Source organism: Cyprinus carpio, chromosome B16, assembly GCF_018340385.1.
Source record: "Cyprinus carpio isolate SPL01 chromosome B16, ASM1834038v1, whole genome shotgun sequence".
Taxonomy (NCBI): domain Eukaryota; kingdom Metazoa; phylum Chordata; class Actinopteri; order Cypriniformes; family Cyprinidae; genus Cyprinus; species Cyprinus carpio.
The window spans coordinates 13,187,698-13,203,724 of record NC_056612.1 but is presented as its reverse complement, the minus strand read 5'-3'; the positions used below and the strand labels follow the sequence as shown (position 1 = coordinate 13,203,724).

The following is a 16,027-nucleotide window of genomic DNA, read 5'->3' as shown; positions in this document are numbered from 1 at the left end:
GATTTCATCACGGTATCTCTGTGCATTCAAAATGCCATCAATAAAATTTGTCTGTGTCCGTTGTCCATAACATACACCTGCCCATACCATAACCCCACCGCCACCATGGGCCACTCGATCCACAAGTTTGACATCAGCAAACCTCTCACCCACACGACGCCATACACGCTGTCTGCCATCTGCCCTGTACAGTGAAAACCAGGATTCATCCGTGAAGAGAACACCTCTCCAAAGTGCCAGACGCCATCGAATGTGAGCATCTGCCCACTCAAGTCGGTTACGATGATGAACTGCTGTCAGGTCGAGACCCCGACGAGCATGCAGATGATCTTCCCTGAGACGGTTTCTGACAGTTTGTGCAGAAATTCTTTGGTTATGTAAACCGATTGCTGCAGCAGCTGTCTGGGTGGCTGGTCTCAGACGATCTTGGAGGTGAAGATGCTGGATGTGGAGGTCCTGGGCTGGTGTGGTTACACGTGGTCTGTGGTTGTGAGGCCGGATAGATGCACTGCCAAATTCTCTGAAATGCCTTTGGAGATGGCTTATGGTAGAGAAATTAACATTCAATTCACGGGCAACAGCTCTGGTGGGCATTCCTGCAGTCAGCATGCCAATTGCACGCTCACTCAAAACTTGTGACATCTGTGGTATTGTGCTGCGTGATAAAACTGCACATTTTAGAGTGGCCTTTTATTGTGGCCAGCCTAAAGCACACCTGTGCAATAATCATGCTGTCTAATCAGCATCTTGATATGCCACACCTGTGAGGTGGATGGATTATCTTGGCAAAGGAGAAGTGCTCACTAACACAGATTTAGACAGATTTGTGAGCAATATTTGAGAGAAATAGTCCTTTTGTGTACATAGAAAAAGTCTTAGATCTTGGAGTTCAGCTCATGAAAAATGGGGGCAAAAACAAAAGTGTTGCGTTTATAATTTTGTTCAGGTATATACAGTAAGGGCTAGTTATTAATTAGATTAATTACGGTAAAAAATAACATGTTAAAATTATTAATGCATTGTGTTATCACCTGTGTTTACGTACTTGCCCTGCCACAGACCTATGTGGGTCATCTGACATTTCATACAGTTGATTGCTATACAAATTTTTTATATAAATTAAAAATATTTGTATGATTGATACAAATATGAGGCAGGGCAACAACTCACTGCGTGATGGAGCCTATAGAATGTAGTTAGAATGTCCATAAAATTATAGACATGGGGCAAAAATGCCCGTTTGAGATTTTGTCTCATATTTACATCATATAGTTAAGCAATATCACACGAGCAATAGGCTAAGTGCAATATCACATGAGTGCAAATGTGATACTGATCTTATACAACAGTTCAGTAGTAAGAAGTTAATATTGTGTTGTTTTAGACACAATGTTGTCTGTTTTGCTCAATTTTGCCAACAAAAATATAAAGACAAAGCAGAATTTTTTGTCTCCGAGCAACACATGTGGCATTTAATTTCTTAATGCATGTTTTGAACGAATTGGGTGAACCATTTGGTGCGTTGAACCACTGGCCATAGGCGAGCTGGATTTGAACAGCACTGCAAACACTGATCGTGTATGATATCAAAGTATACCGCAAGAGCAATTCAAAAGCATTCTCACATAGTAGAAATCATAACTACTCAGTGCTACTTTAACATAAGGCTAAAGCAAAGCTCCTGTACCATCATAATGTAACATGTTCCAGTAAACCTCAGCAAAATTACGGTATGCACCAATCTCCACTAATGCTTTTCCTGTGACCGCAGAGCATTCTGACTCTTAAGGTCAGTCTAATACTATAATTGTTGTTATACCTTCAGGTGATAAATGTTTTCTTCAGCATCCAGATCAATGCACTTGGCTTTCTTCTTAATGGCCATGACGGACAGCCCTACATCAATGCAGCCATGGAGCTTGCCTTTCTCGACCTGCACAAAGCACAGACAGAAGGTTTGACCTATAAATATTACCCCTACCTTGTATATCAATACAACAAATGCTACTTTGTTGCAATGTACTCAAATTACTACTGAGCAAATATGTTGCTCCTGGTTAAACCTCAAATGAATATAGATTCAAATTGAATTCTTGGCTCTTGTGCTTTTCCACAAATAATGAAATCTACTGCATCCTTTCAAAAATACAACAAAGTGATACAACAGCCCTAGTCATCCCATCTTACTGTGGCTACAGTATTTTATAGGTTTGCGTGAGTGGCATAGAAGTAGTGATGAGAATTGTGAAGCATTTGATTCCATCAATAAATCTTTTAGCATTTATCATGGAATACATATTTGAAAAAAGTAAAGAAATTTTATATTTTAAAAATAGTACTGACAAAACAAAACTGACAAGTAGAAAATAAAGACTTGACTTGACTTGAAAACAAAACTGTATCTTTAACTACATACTGACATATAACTGACCAGTCAATAACTACGCTGATTAGTTAAAAATATTAATAAAAAATTACCTGCTCAAAAGAGACATTTACCCCATAAACTCACTAAATTTAGAATTTGTGAGCATATAGCCCTCTATAAGCATATTGTGCATCCAAAATGCTAAATTTCACAAAAGGTGACAAGTTTGCAGCGCATTAAATGCAAGAGGGCTCTGGTTAATTTTGCTAATGGATAACCTTGTCAATGATCCATTCTCACAGGCACATTAAACTAGTGCCCTTGATTTAGAGGCCAAAAAGGCTCCAGCTACGTCTGAAAGATATATGGCAGGTTGAATACGTACATTCATTATAAATTAATACCCTGGCTCTAAGCGTCCACTTCATAATGCTGTTTAGGAGGGCAGACTGGCATGAGGGAAGGTAGGTTGTATAACAGTTTCTGTTATGAAGTTTACCGCTTTACATTTGCAAAATATCGGCTCTAGATGATGCTATCAAACCCTGGGGACATTAACTTTGATTTTACATTCCCACAGTTTGAGGCTTTTATCAGCAGGAAACATATATTGACAGAAAGATGGAGGGTTAGGACCTCTAAAGATTGCTGGTGCTCTGTAAAGACTTACACGATGGGGAACTGACCACTAAAAGTCCTGAGTGCTTTACTTCAATGGATTGAGTGTGTGTGTGTGTGTGTGTGTGTGTACATGTGGGGCCATTTAGACTCACATCAGCTGCACATTTGGCATACTTCAAAATGCCCTTGTCCAAGTAGAAGAATCTCTGTGAAGAAAGAAGCACAAAGAGGAGAGGACAAAGGAGAAATTTGGGTCAGATTTATTTGGTAAATGATGAATGTCCTCTCAGGGGATGCTTACGCACTCTTGATGAATGAGAGGCTGTGTATCGCTATGCCTCTTTTCTGTCTATTCTTGTATTCACTGTATGGTTGAAGGGGAATATGGGTATTTTTGGAGAACAGACCTTTGAATGGCTTACTCAGGGTTGTATCTGAATATTAAACTGGCAAAGAAGAAAGTATTTTTGCATGCATCAAAAAATGCTAACATCACCTTTAATCATGTTTTTGTGCTTAAATTGAACCAAATGGGTGCTTTAATTGTCAACACTGAAAAAAGTGAAGTGCCATTTATTTAAAGTGCATTTTTATGTGGGTCTAATCAAAAATCACAATTTCTGGTTTAACCTGTTTAATAAAATCAAAAAGGACTCATCATTGAAAAAATTAAAAGAAACTACTCTGTTGATTTGCAGCTTTAATGACTGCAGACATTATTGTGGGTTTTATTAATGTTTCTTGTGTTTTCATTGTTGTTGTAAGTCCAAAATAGACAAGATGATGCATATTTTAAAAAGACAGCACAATAAACATGAAGGTCTTACGTCTTAATTTTCATATTATAGCTCATTTAGTTTTTATTTAGGGTGAAATGAAGTTATAAAAACCCCAACAATTATTATGTTGACCGACATTAATATGCTGTCTTGAAAATTTGATTAAGTGTGATTTTTATAAATAATAATTTTCATATTCTGTATGAATGTTTTTGTCTGCGAAAATAAGTATTTTCGATGAATATTAAATCAAAAAATAAATTTGCCAGTAACAAATTTTTGTACTTTTTTAAGTGGAGAGTACATCATAATGAGCGCAATGTGTTCAGGCAGATTAGCACGAATCCACTCAGATCTGAAAATCTCTGCACTGATTTATCTAATTATTCCACTTTTTCAAAATATTTTGGATTAAACATTGGTAGAGGCATTAATGCATGACTATTTCCTACATACCTTGTGCCAGCCTTTCATTGGCCACTTTCTTTTCTTCAGCATGTAGCCAGCCTGCTTCTCTGGCTCCTGAATATTGGAAAGACCACCACGCAAACCCTCCACAATCTCCCAGCTGTCCTGTACAATTCAGTTCAATACATGCACACACTGTACAATGAAACCGTATAGTGTTTCTAACTCAGTGCCTATGAAAAAATTTTCATAATAAATGTTGTTATAATGATGAAAAACATGCAACGTGAAACCAGAGAGTCAACAAGTAAAGACAAAGTGAGGAAGTCACTTGACAGATTAATATGGAATAGACTTTATGGTTATTTAATATATAAGTAAATTAATATATAGACTTTTTCAATTATTTTTCATGATATATAGTGCTTTCATAATATAAAATTAATTATCATGATATATAAGATTTTGGTCACACCGCATACTTATTATTTGTGTAATAAATACTGTAGATATTTGTGGATTTAAAATGAATGATGAAAGTGAGGATTGAAAAGTGATGAAAATTGATTTCAATTTAAATAAATTTACATAAAAATGTTTTAGAAAGACACGAAGGCAACGGCTAGAAAAATCGAGTCGCTGCAAACTTAGGATTCTTCTCCATTTGATATCAGAATGTGGGCTATTAACAATGTGTATACTGTTCTCAATCAGGTGGAAATTTAGAGAGGATAGCTATTCTCTTTATTATTTAGAGCACTGACAGATGGGACAAAAATGTGGGTCTTCATTCTCCCTCTTCAGCAAACTCTGTCTCTTCCTTAAGGCAAGAGCTGCACTGCCCAAACGCATGCTCAGCAATTCACTACATCAAGGACAACTTTCAAAGAGACATCTCTATAGCCAAGGACAAAACCCAAACATACATTAAGAACCACAGAGTGCGACTAATGAACCAACCACTCTTACACAACAGCTCAAATCAAACAGCAACACAACCTTCAAGGGATATTGTGTTATGACAGTGAAACAGCCCAGCTAATCAACCAACCCTTGTGAAAAGGAAGAACACTTTAGAATAACTTTAAAACTTGTAATACTTACTTATTACAGATTATACATTTAAATAATAATACTAAATGTAGTGTTTTCAGAAAATTATTGCATGTTAATTGCAAAAAATATGCACTTTACATGTGCTTTAGAACACATCAAATAAGTGTACTTGTTTAAAGCACACCACACCATTATTATAATATAATAAAGTAAAACTTTTAAATTGCCATTATTACAAAATGCGCATTTTAAACGTGTTCTTACTGTAAGTGTGTTAGGAAACAGTCACGAAAGTATACTCTAAGTACACGTGGTATTTTATTTCATTAATATATTATATTAATATATTATATTATATAATATTTGAATTTATTTATTAGGATTAACCCCTCGAGATGTTTCATCTTGGGCACCAGATCACCTGGTGGGATTTCAGCCCTCTTTGCAGTACTTTAAACTCTACACAATATAATTCCATGATGTTGGTATTGAGAGTAACGTCTGCCACCCGAACATTGAAACATATCTCCGCTTAGAAAGAGTAATGAGCTTTATAATGCTACCAAATGATGAGATTAAAGATTACAGCCTCATAATCAGGTCAGCGTGTTCATCTGAGGAGAAGGACACGCATCCGCCCTCCAGAGCTCGGAGCATATGAACGCACACATGTGCAGGTGCACACAGATATATTAAGTCTATACACAAACAAACCTGTGTGAACAGTGATTGAAGAAAAATAATGGCAACCAAAGAGCAGAGAGCAGACTTTTGAACCCTGCTGTATTTAACCTTCATTTCCACAGAACATGATTAGTTTGCCACTAATTTCCTCAGACAAAAGCCTCAGGAAGTGTCTCGGAATTGCAATAAATGAAAAAAACAAAGATCTGCTAAGTTTTTATTCATCCGGCACTCAAGGCTCAGTTCATAGATCGGTTATATTCATATTTCCCACAGTCATCTGACTGAGAACAGGGAGATTAATACTGTGTTTTAGAACAGTGGGTAATGGGACTGATGAAGATAAAGTGAAAAGGCATAGCTGGGAAATTTTGGGGTAAATTCCAGAAACATTTTGTCTAGTCCAGTGCTTTCATCTGTACTGTCGGCCAGTTTTTCATTTGCTGTCAGAAAATTATATAAAAAATCCCTAAGCAGAATAAATATTTATACTCTTTTTGTATGAAGCAAAGTAGAGCCTGACTGATACTATGCTGACACACTGTGTCTGCACCGCAACAGAATTTGACAAAGCAACCGTTGAAAAGCATTTGAACTTTGTGTCAGTAAGTCATAAATAGAATGAGGCATCAGTTTACTGTCTGGGATTTGTCGTGTCGCAGCATGCCGCATCCAGCGTAGACAACATCACTGATTATAATGGTTTGGGTTCGCTTGCATCCGTTGTAGACACCCAGTTAGGAAATGTGATGTGACTGATGTGATAAGCATGAGTTCTGGGCCGCGGCGTGGCCGGTATAAACACCAGCATTGACTGAGTGGCCACGATCAGTTCTGGTGGCCGTGAAGCTGTAATGCGCCGCAGAGACGATGCGCAGATCAGCTCTAACGCCACTGAATCTGCTGTTAAAAATGAACCATCCATTCATCATATGATCATGCAAAACTAAGAATTAGAATCATTGTAATGTGACAAGCAAATATAGGTGCGGGTGGGTGGGTGGCGGATCATTTATTTGAAGCAGCGGACTCAGGTGAAATTTGAGCTCATCCGCACATCTCTACACTACACTGACCTGGGTCGCCAGTAGCAAGCAATGGCAAACTAAGTAATTACACCATTCAGAAGCATTTAATCTGCATTATATGTTCTGTAAAAAAAATCATATCGGTGGCATATTCGTTGATACCGATATATCTGCGACAGGCTCATATCGGCAGATAATATCGGCAAAACAAATTATCGGTTGGGCTCTAAAGCAAAGAATCAGGAGACGCTAAGGCAAGCTAGTCATCCTAAGACCTATAAACAGAGCATCAGGCTCTTTGACCAAACCCAGCTGTCTCTTGTCACTACATTTCAGCTAATATTTAGTAGTTGCATGTATCCATGGAATTTTTATTTTGATCAACATCAAGATTTTATTGCTAATAATTATATGAATGTATAAAAAGTCAAAACAACCCTTTTTCAAAGAGTAATTTTAGCACATAAATGGATGACAATGTTATTTATTTATTTATTTTTGTCTTGGCTGACTAGATCTTCATTTCCACTTCTGTTATTGCTGCTGCTGCTGCTGCTGCTGCTGCTACTGCAGAGCAAGTAGGAAGACTTGTTACTGCCAAGACATACACATACAAGCAGCTGCTGCACAATTATAGATATATAAAATGGCCTGTAGCTGATGTAGACAGGTGGAGCTTGGGGAGGTGGAGGGTATCAGAGGTACTCTGATAGCATGCTGCTGAACCAGTTTACAGCAAAATCAGAACCAGACAATTTAAATGCTGACCAAATAAGCTCAACGGCTGCAGTTACAGCTGAGGCCAATCAGCTTGTGCCTTGTAGTGAACAATATAATTGCTAGCAGATTGTATACCAAGGAAAAATCAGCCTGCACCATGTAGAGTTTCCTGACTGATATAAAAATGTTTTGCCTTTTTGAGCAATATATTTTGAATAAAGGCTTTTTTTCTAAGAGATTTTTCCTGCAGAACAACCTATCATATTTTTTTTACTATAAAAGGGTGAATACTATAAAAGGGAAGAAAATGCTATAAAACAGTTGCAGATGATATATTTCATGTCACACTGCAGGATGTCAATTTCCCAAAAGTATTTTACATCAACTGCCTATTTACAGTACCAGCAGGACAAATTTTAAACCTGGAAAATCAACACAACTGAAAGTCTCAATTTATCTCACACACACTGATATAAAACAGTGGAAAGTCTATGTCTTCTTCAATCTCAGTGCATTTGAAATTGTTAGTGCTAGTTAGGCATTTTGATTGCTTTGCATGAAAAAATAGACATGTTCATGTTTTTTTTATTTTATCATCCACCAAGAGCAGGCTGAGTTACAGTTTCAGAAAAAAAGGTACAAAAGCTGGCACTGAAACCCTTTCAAAAGTACTAATATTATGTACCTTTGAGGTAGTACCATGCATCCCTTAAGGGCAAATTAGGAACAAAGGTGTACCCTTTTAAAAGGGTACCGCCCCATTGACAGCCTTTGTACCTTTTTTTCAACAAAAGTGATACTTCTATAAATATAGCTCATCATCTGCCAAATCAAATGCATACAAACTTACCTGTCTGCTGTCATGTTTGGAGGAGGAACTGCTATTGCTGTGAGATGGAGAGGAAATCTTCTGGGACATAGTGGAACTTTTTTCCTCTGAGCTCATCTCCTGCTCTCAGTGAGAGGGAGAACGTAAGAAGGAGAGGAAGAGTAGGAACTGGAGGAGAGAAAGAAGAGGGAGGGGGAACTGACAGCTCAGCAGTTGTGGGTCTCCATTTGCTTGTTTTTCATAAGCTTGGAACAGTGTTCAAGCCTGTGGACAGATGAAGAGAGAAAGAAAGGATTGATCAGGAGATGTATGCGAAAGGCAACCTCAACACGATGTCAGGGTTTCATCTGTACAGGTAATGAACACCACTCGCCCACCACAGGATATCAAATAGCAGAATTATCTGAAAGTATAAAGGCTTGGTCAGCAGGACACACAATCTGTGGGTTGTGTTGAGGAAGGATGCCAGTGTGAATCACTGGACATACTATAGATGCCGTCCCCGGATCATCTCCCACTCTCTCAGCTTCTTCTCATGAAAGTTATGAAAAGTGTGGGGGCTACATTGAACACACACTGACTCTATGAATCTGTGCTTCATTTATAGCAGTAACAGACGTCAGAGATCGCCGCTCTGTAGTAACCATCCTTCCTTCCCTGTCTCATCTTATCCACACTGCTCTGTCTTCCTCTCAGTGTGGTTCTCACATGAATGGAGAACAGAATGCAAATGTCCTCTTGCTTTGTGTCTGGGTTTGTTTGAAGTCATGTGTCACGACAGCACCATATGCATACTCGTTTTACATCACCTGTGCTGGTTATTAATGCAGGTTACAGGGTGTGGGATATATACGTCAGATACACCAAAATATGAGACATAAATTAACAAAACTGTCACAATAAGTTTAAAGACATTGCTTAAATATAAAATAAATGTTACTTTTTTATTTTACAGATTTGTTATCAAGTTCAAATTAATTTTATATTGATTCATTTTTTTAAATAACTATGTCTAATTCATTAAAAATGAGAAATATTTGCTATATGCACAATTGTTATTCAAGTGTTATTTACATATTACATATATCAACTTTATATTGCCCACCAAAAAGTTCATATTGGTTGATCACTAACAACAACATACTACACAATATATATGATTTCAATTATAGGGACCTATTCTCCCTATTAACTAGTTGCTTATTAACATGCCCATTATTAACATATTAGCTTTTTATTAGTCCTTACAAAGCACATATTCTGCATGACCATATTCTACATCCCTAATCCTACCCAATACTTAAATTAAACAACTAACTTACTAATTAATAAGCAGCTAATTAGTAGTTTATTGAGGCAAAAGTCGTAGTTAATGGTTTGTTAATAGTGAGAATTGGACCTTAAAATAAAGTGTGACCAAATTATGATTTGCGGTAGTGGATCTTATATGTGCAAAGCATTTGTTGAATTTTATATTGTGTCTGAGATTTTATTTTTTCTAGCATGTCTTTTGATGGCATTTTGAAAAGCATATTCCAGTCTGTCTCTCCCTCACTTTTCGTCAATTTGAGCAGTAGCATGTGTCAAAATGTGGGACACGGGAATGCAGCAAGGTTAATTAGATTAGTTTTGCCCCCTTCATTTCCATGGGCCTGTGAAGGGAATGTCAATAGAAACACACAAATCTCTCTCTCACTCTGTTGTTAACTCCTCCTTCTTTTAGGGAAATTATATTTCAGCTGTTTAAAATTTTCTCTTCTCTGGGAGTAGGATATAGGAAATTGCGAAAAACGAGCAGTATGTGACTCTTCAGCTAATGTGTATCAGCATCATGTGTCAGCTGCACATCAGCATACTATGATTTACTCACTTCCTGTAAGGATGAAGTAATAGTTGTTTTTCTTAATTCAGCAGTGTGGTGAATAACCAGCCTCAGTGCCCTTGTGTTCATTTCACCTGACATGCTTTGACTTGGATGACTGAAAACCTTCATAGACTAGAAGAACACATGCTGACGTCCTGTCATTGAAACTGTCCTATCATATAACATCCATCTTGCATCCAAAGTGAATAGCCAAGACAGGTCGCCATTTACACCTGATATTTCCATGCATTCAAATGGTTCTCCTGTCAGCACTTGTGAATTTCATCTATGAGAGGGTCTCCGATTATATATAATTTTAGTCAATGTTTCACTACAAGGATGCTGTTGAACCCAGCTTTTTTGAATTTTATTCTCACCACAAATGTTATAAGATCACAACATTTCCAACATATTAAGTCCTGCAGTTACAGAAAGGGTGTTTGTTAAGTACTTTAGTTTATTACATTTAGGTATTTACACTTTATATAGTTTATAAGGTTTTGTTGTTTTATTGGGTTCACCAACAGAGATTTGTTGTTGAATTCTAGATGTCATTTTAGGTGGAAAAAACAACTGGATATTCTCATTTAAATTTCTCCTTTTACATTGGAGTTTGTGTGTTTCTTTTCATCTAAGATGAGTTGAATCAGTTAGCGTGAAGTCGATTGTTTGAATTGTACGGCAACTTCCTAAACCTCTTACTGAGCAATTGAGGATACAGATTGGGCTAATTACGGTCGCAGCATGTAGCCGCTTTAAGTAGCTGTGGTGACTGGTTTGTTCCGGTAAACAGACTCCTAGTTGTGAGTAAACGGCACTCTCCACCACCGCCTGTCTCACCTCACCCCGCGCCACTTCAGAAGCCAACAGAGAGCAGGTGCCTCCGTGTGCCGCCCCTATTATTTATTCATTCACTTTCCACTGATCACACTCGACACACACACACATACCCATAAGTAGCTGGCATGAAAGACTTGGAAATTTTAAGAGTTTTAAAAAGTGATTTAAAATTGATTATTTTAAAAGCAAAAAGTTATCGAAATGGTATAAAAAAAGAGATATGTCATAACACCTGAAATATTCACTTTCCTTTATACCCTGTGAAAAATTTGAAATGATCTGGATTTCTGCATTGATTACTGTGTGGTTTGTGGTACCAGGTCACTAATGCTGTTTGTTCTTTCACAAACACCATTCTTATTCAGTGTTTTCTGACACTGGACACATGAACAAAGACTTGCACAGCATTGTACAGTTTTCTGGAGGTCCACTGCTGTTATTCATCAGTTCTCTCTCACTTCTTTCAGGATTGCCTGCTGTGTTCTTCACAGGATGTCTGCTTAAGGGACAGAAGAGAGCAGTCCAGGTCTTTTGGCTTTTGTAGCCTTTTCCATCATTGTGCATGATTGTAATGCTTTAATTAAATGTCCTGCGAAAGCTTTTGAGATCGAGGCATGGTTCAAATTAACCAATATTTCTTAAGAAGGACAGATTTGTCTGTAAACAGGCTTTATTTAAAGAGCACAGCACCCGTGTGACCCACAGTTCCAATCTCATTTCCTTAACTGACTCCAATTATCTTTTGGAGAAGTCAATTATTGTTTTTTTCTCTTTTTAGCCTGCCCTGTCCATGATGACTCAGTCAGTAAAATTTGGAAAAGAGTTATTATTTTAGTCAGATTGTGTGTTGTCTATAATTGTGACTTAGACAAAGATCAGAGCACATTTAATGTGTATTCAATGCAGGAATTCAGATAGGGTTCCCAATTCTATCCTTGCTATTGCATATTTAAAAACTAGTCATGATGATGAACTAGTCCAACACCCGACTACCTGATTACCAATGAGGATTTGTTCTTTAAAGCATTTTTTTCTGCTTAGTATGAAGATCTTTAGTTGTTACTAGGGGTGTGCAAATAATAGAATGAGATTATCATGCGCATCTCGTCAGTAAAGCCGGTTCTGTGATTAGTAGTAAATCACATAGGGCTGACCGGTTTTGGAAAATAATCTAATTGCGATTTTTCTTTTACCAATATTGCAATTGTGATTTAATATGCAATTATTTTTTAAAGCTCTTTATGTTCTGTATTATTCAACAAAGACGAGCTAAAAATCATTGTATAGTATGAATAACACAATATTAGACAGATTAAACAGAAATGTTCTTTTCTTTAGGCCAGGCCTATGTAACGATAAAATTAGGTGATGCATGAATTGATATAAATGACATTTTTATTTAACAACTGCAATCACAGTAGTATATTGACTGATTTGTTGAACATCCAACCTTGCAGGCATGTAATAATTATGACAACATAAAGCATTGACAAATAAGCCTGGTGTAAACATTAATATACAAATCACACAAACTAAAGTAGATTGCAGAAATATAAAAACAAATCTGTTGCTCTTTACCACACTACTTTAGGTAATTCAAAGTCACTGTAATAAACATATGTAAACATGTGGACTGCACTTTCGAAACACTGTCTGTTAACTTTAGACCAGTGGTTCAAATAATTTCACTAAACATTATGAAAGATTTATGCTTTTTTAATTTAAAAAAACTAAAGAGAAAAAACACCTGCATCACTTGAAACACTGAAAAACAGCATAGAGAGAATAACTGTTATTATTATTATTATTCTCTCTCTGTTATTTATTTATTTATTGTGGGTTTCATGCTGTCCGCTAAGGCATAGGACACACACACAGGCTTTCCTCCTCACCAACGACATTAAACACCGTGTCTAAACCAGACACGAGTGGCAAAACACTGTAAAACCAATCATTAGATTGTAGACGCTGTATAAGTTGTGCTGTGTGCGGTGGGTGAGGAGCGGAAATTAAAATGATGACTTTTTATTGATGCCTTGTTCTATTTATGACGTACTGACACTGAGTTAGTTGATTTGTAACGTTCGGTTTGTAGTAGAGCTGTTGCGGCGAGACGCGACAACTGTAGCGTCCGGTATAGACAGTGAGTGAAGCCGAGAGCAAGATATGACTCGTAATATTTTCTGCATTTAGCTTTTGAATGACCAGCACCTGTCTGGGTCTGTGCAACATCATCTATGGCTTTTCTCTTCCCTTTCACAAACCGATCCATCTCCCATTCTGTTTGCCTACGTCCTTTGGCTGTTAACTGTTTTATTTCTTTTTTTTTCCTGCTGATGGCCCGTGTGCCCCACACTTTGAGAACCACTGCTTTAGAAAGACTTTAAATAAATAAATAAGAATATATATTTCCTTATTATATATATTATTTTAAGATCGAAGTCTTCAGTAATGAAATGCACCGTAAGACTGACGGCTGAAGGTCTGGAATTCATGGCAGCTTTCATTGGCCAAGGCCCACCCATGAGGCCGTCTGACCGACATGTCAAACAATCAATCACAGTTCGTTTTGTTCAGTGTCACGTTTCTGGGCGTGGAAATGTTGCCACAATAACAGACCGGTAAAACTCAAAGACGTATTTGAAAGATTCTATGCCGCGAACTTTAAAGGGTTAGTTCACCCAAAAATGAAAATTCTGTCATTAATTACTCACCCTCTTGTCGTTTCAAACACGTAAGACCTTCGTTGTCTTCGGAACACAAATTAAGATTTTTGATGGAATCTGAGTGCTGTCTGACCCTGCATAGACAGCAACACAACTAAAATGTTCCCAAGTCCAGAAACGTAGCAAGGATTAATAATCCTTGTGACATTATTGGTTTATCCGCAATTATATAAAGCTACGAGAATACTTTTTGTGCAAAAAAAAAATAAATAAAAAATAACGCCTTTATTCAACAATTCGTCTCAACGTAGGAAACAGCGTATCCGGCGTGACACAGCTGACACAGAACAGCATACGTTGTTTACAGGGTGATGCTGAGGAGACAAAAATTGTTGAATAAAGTCGTTATTTATACACAAAAAGTATTCTCGTAGCTTCAAATAATTGCGGATGAACCACTGATGTCACATGGATTATTTTACAGATCTCCTTGCTACGTTTCTGGACTTGGGAACATTTCAGTTGCGTTGCTGTCTATGGGAGGGTCAGACAGCTCTCAGATTCTATCAAAAATATCTTAATTTGTGTTCTGAAGATGAACGAAGCTCTTACGGGGTTGAAATGATATGAGGGTGAGTAATTAATGACAGAATTTTAATTTTTGGGTGAACTAACCCTTTAAATATTTCACATACTTTTGAAACTCCAGAGTTTAGTTGATCCTGATAAGTACTCGCCGTCACAGTTGTAAACACTACAGCTTCCTTCTTTCGTGAGGGGGTTTGGCGTCACGGCATCTTTGTTTCTGGACAGAACGTTAAAGAATGCAACACATACGTCTCCCAGAAATCATGTAGAATTTAACCAATCCGATGACGACTTCAACACATTTCTGAAGTGTTTCCACTTTTGTGTCCCATATGCATCAGACATTTAGCCAATGGTCCGTGGGTGTGACGTCTGAGGCTGAGACTACCTCTGAAGACTGCTTAGATGTGTTCGACTTGAAGCAGTGCTGATCGGTGTGTGTCATCAAAGTACTGTGAGAGCTATAAGAGAGCGGATGTCTCCTTACTCTCGCGTGACACGTGACCGAAGGTAATCGCAGCCTCTGCGATTAAAAAATCTTGTTTTTTCATAATGCGATATTATCGCAAACGTCTGTCCTTTCTTTGTTTAATGTGTCTTTATGGCTGTCTTTGTTTGTGTTGGCCATGTGCTCCTCTTGTCCTGCCTCGTTTTCAATCACCAAGCCCCCTTGTTTAGCCTTTGTTTGTCTATTGTGTTCACCTGATCCTCGTGTGCTCTGCTCCCTTTATATTGTGCTCATTTCCCTCTTGTCTTTGCTGGTTCATTTTGTGTGAGCTTCATGTGCATTCTAATTGCTTGTGTCTTGTTGGATTTTGCCTTATAGTGTTTTGCATCCAGTCTGGTTTTGTTTTTTTCCTACTGTTAAATTCTAGTTTTTCATGAGTTCATACTTAAATATAATCAACTGAGTAAAGGTTATGCGAATTTGGCATGCTGTACGGGGGTAATTACTCTCGAGCCTGGGGTACCCTCCCTGTCCGGAGAGAGGGCTCTGAGCTCGGCTTTTAGCCCAGACAAAGAAAACAAAAATAATGACTTTATTCAATGATTGATCTCCTCCACATCACTCTATAACGCCATTTTGGAGAGAATCACATATGTAAACAATGTATGCTGGTCTGTGTCAGCTGCACCATGCGGATACAACATCTTAATTTGTGATCCATGAGGGTGAGTAATTAATGACAGAATTTAAATTTTTGGTTGAACTATCCCTTTAACTAACCTTACACAAGCAGAAATACACAAAACACACATGCGGACACAAGCATATAAACCATGCAAACACACACACAATAGCCATCTTACAAACCAGCAGAAGTGCAAACACATGCACACACGGCATGTAACCCTAGATTTATGAAGCAGGCTGTTTTTCTGAAGAAAATCTCTTGGCATTGAGCCTACTTTCATGCATACAATTAAATACAGCACAGGCTATTTTCCAATATGCTAAAACAGACACAGAGACAGAATGCTTTGAGTTATAAATATAGATGTTGATATCAGTTAGATCTGAGCTATTTATGTTCTTCACATCCTTTCTTAAGAGTCTGATGGTTAAATGCTGGCA

At 37.5% G+C, this 16,027-nt stretch overlaps 1 protein-coding gene across 2 annotated transcripts in view; it reads right to left on the bottom strand.

The window, feature by feature from the left end:
- osbpl3b (oxysterol binding protein-like 3b) overlaps positions 1-16,027 on the bottom strand; it is a 66,805-nt gene that overhangs the window by 23,753 nt on the left and 27,025 nt on the right. For both annotated transcript variants that reach the window (XM_042740842.1, XM_042740843.1), the window contains exons 2-5: positions 8,515-8,757; positions 4,225-4,341; positions 3,142-3,195; positions 1,820-1,933 (exon numbers count right to left, since the gene is read on the bottom strand). In XM_042740842.1, coding sequence (XP_042596776.1) covers positions 1,820-1,933; positions 3,142-3,195; positions 4,225-4,341; positions 8,515-8,610 — 381 coding nt within the window. In that variant the 5' untranslated portion in view covers positions 8,611-8,757. The remainder of the gene's footprint in view (positions 1-1,819; positions 1,934-3,141; positions 3,196-4,224; positions 4,342-8,514; positions 8,758-16,027) is intronic.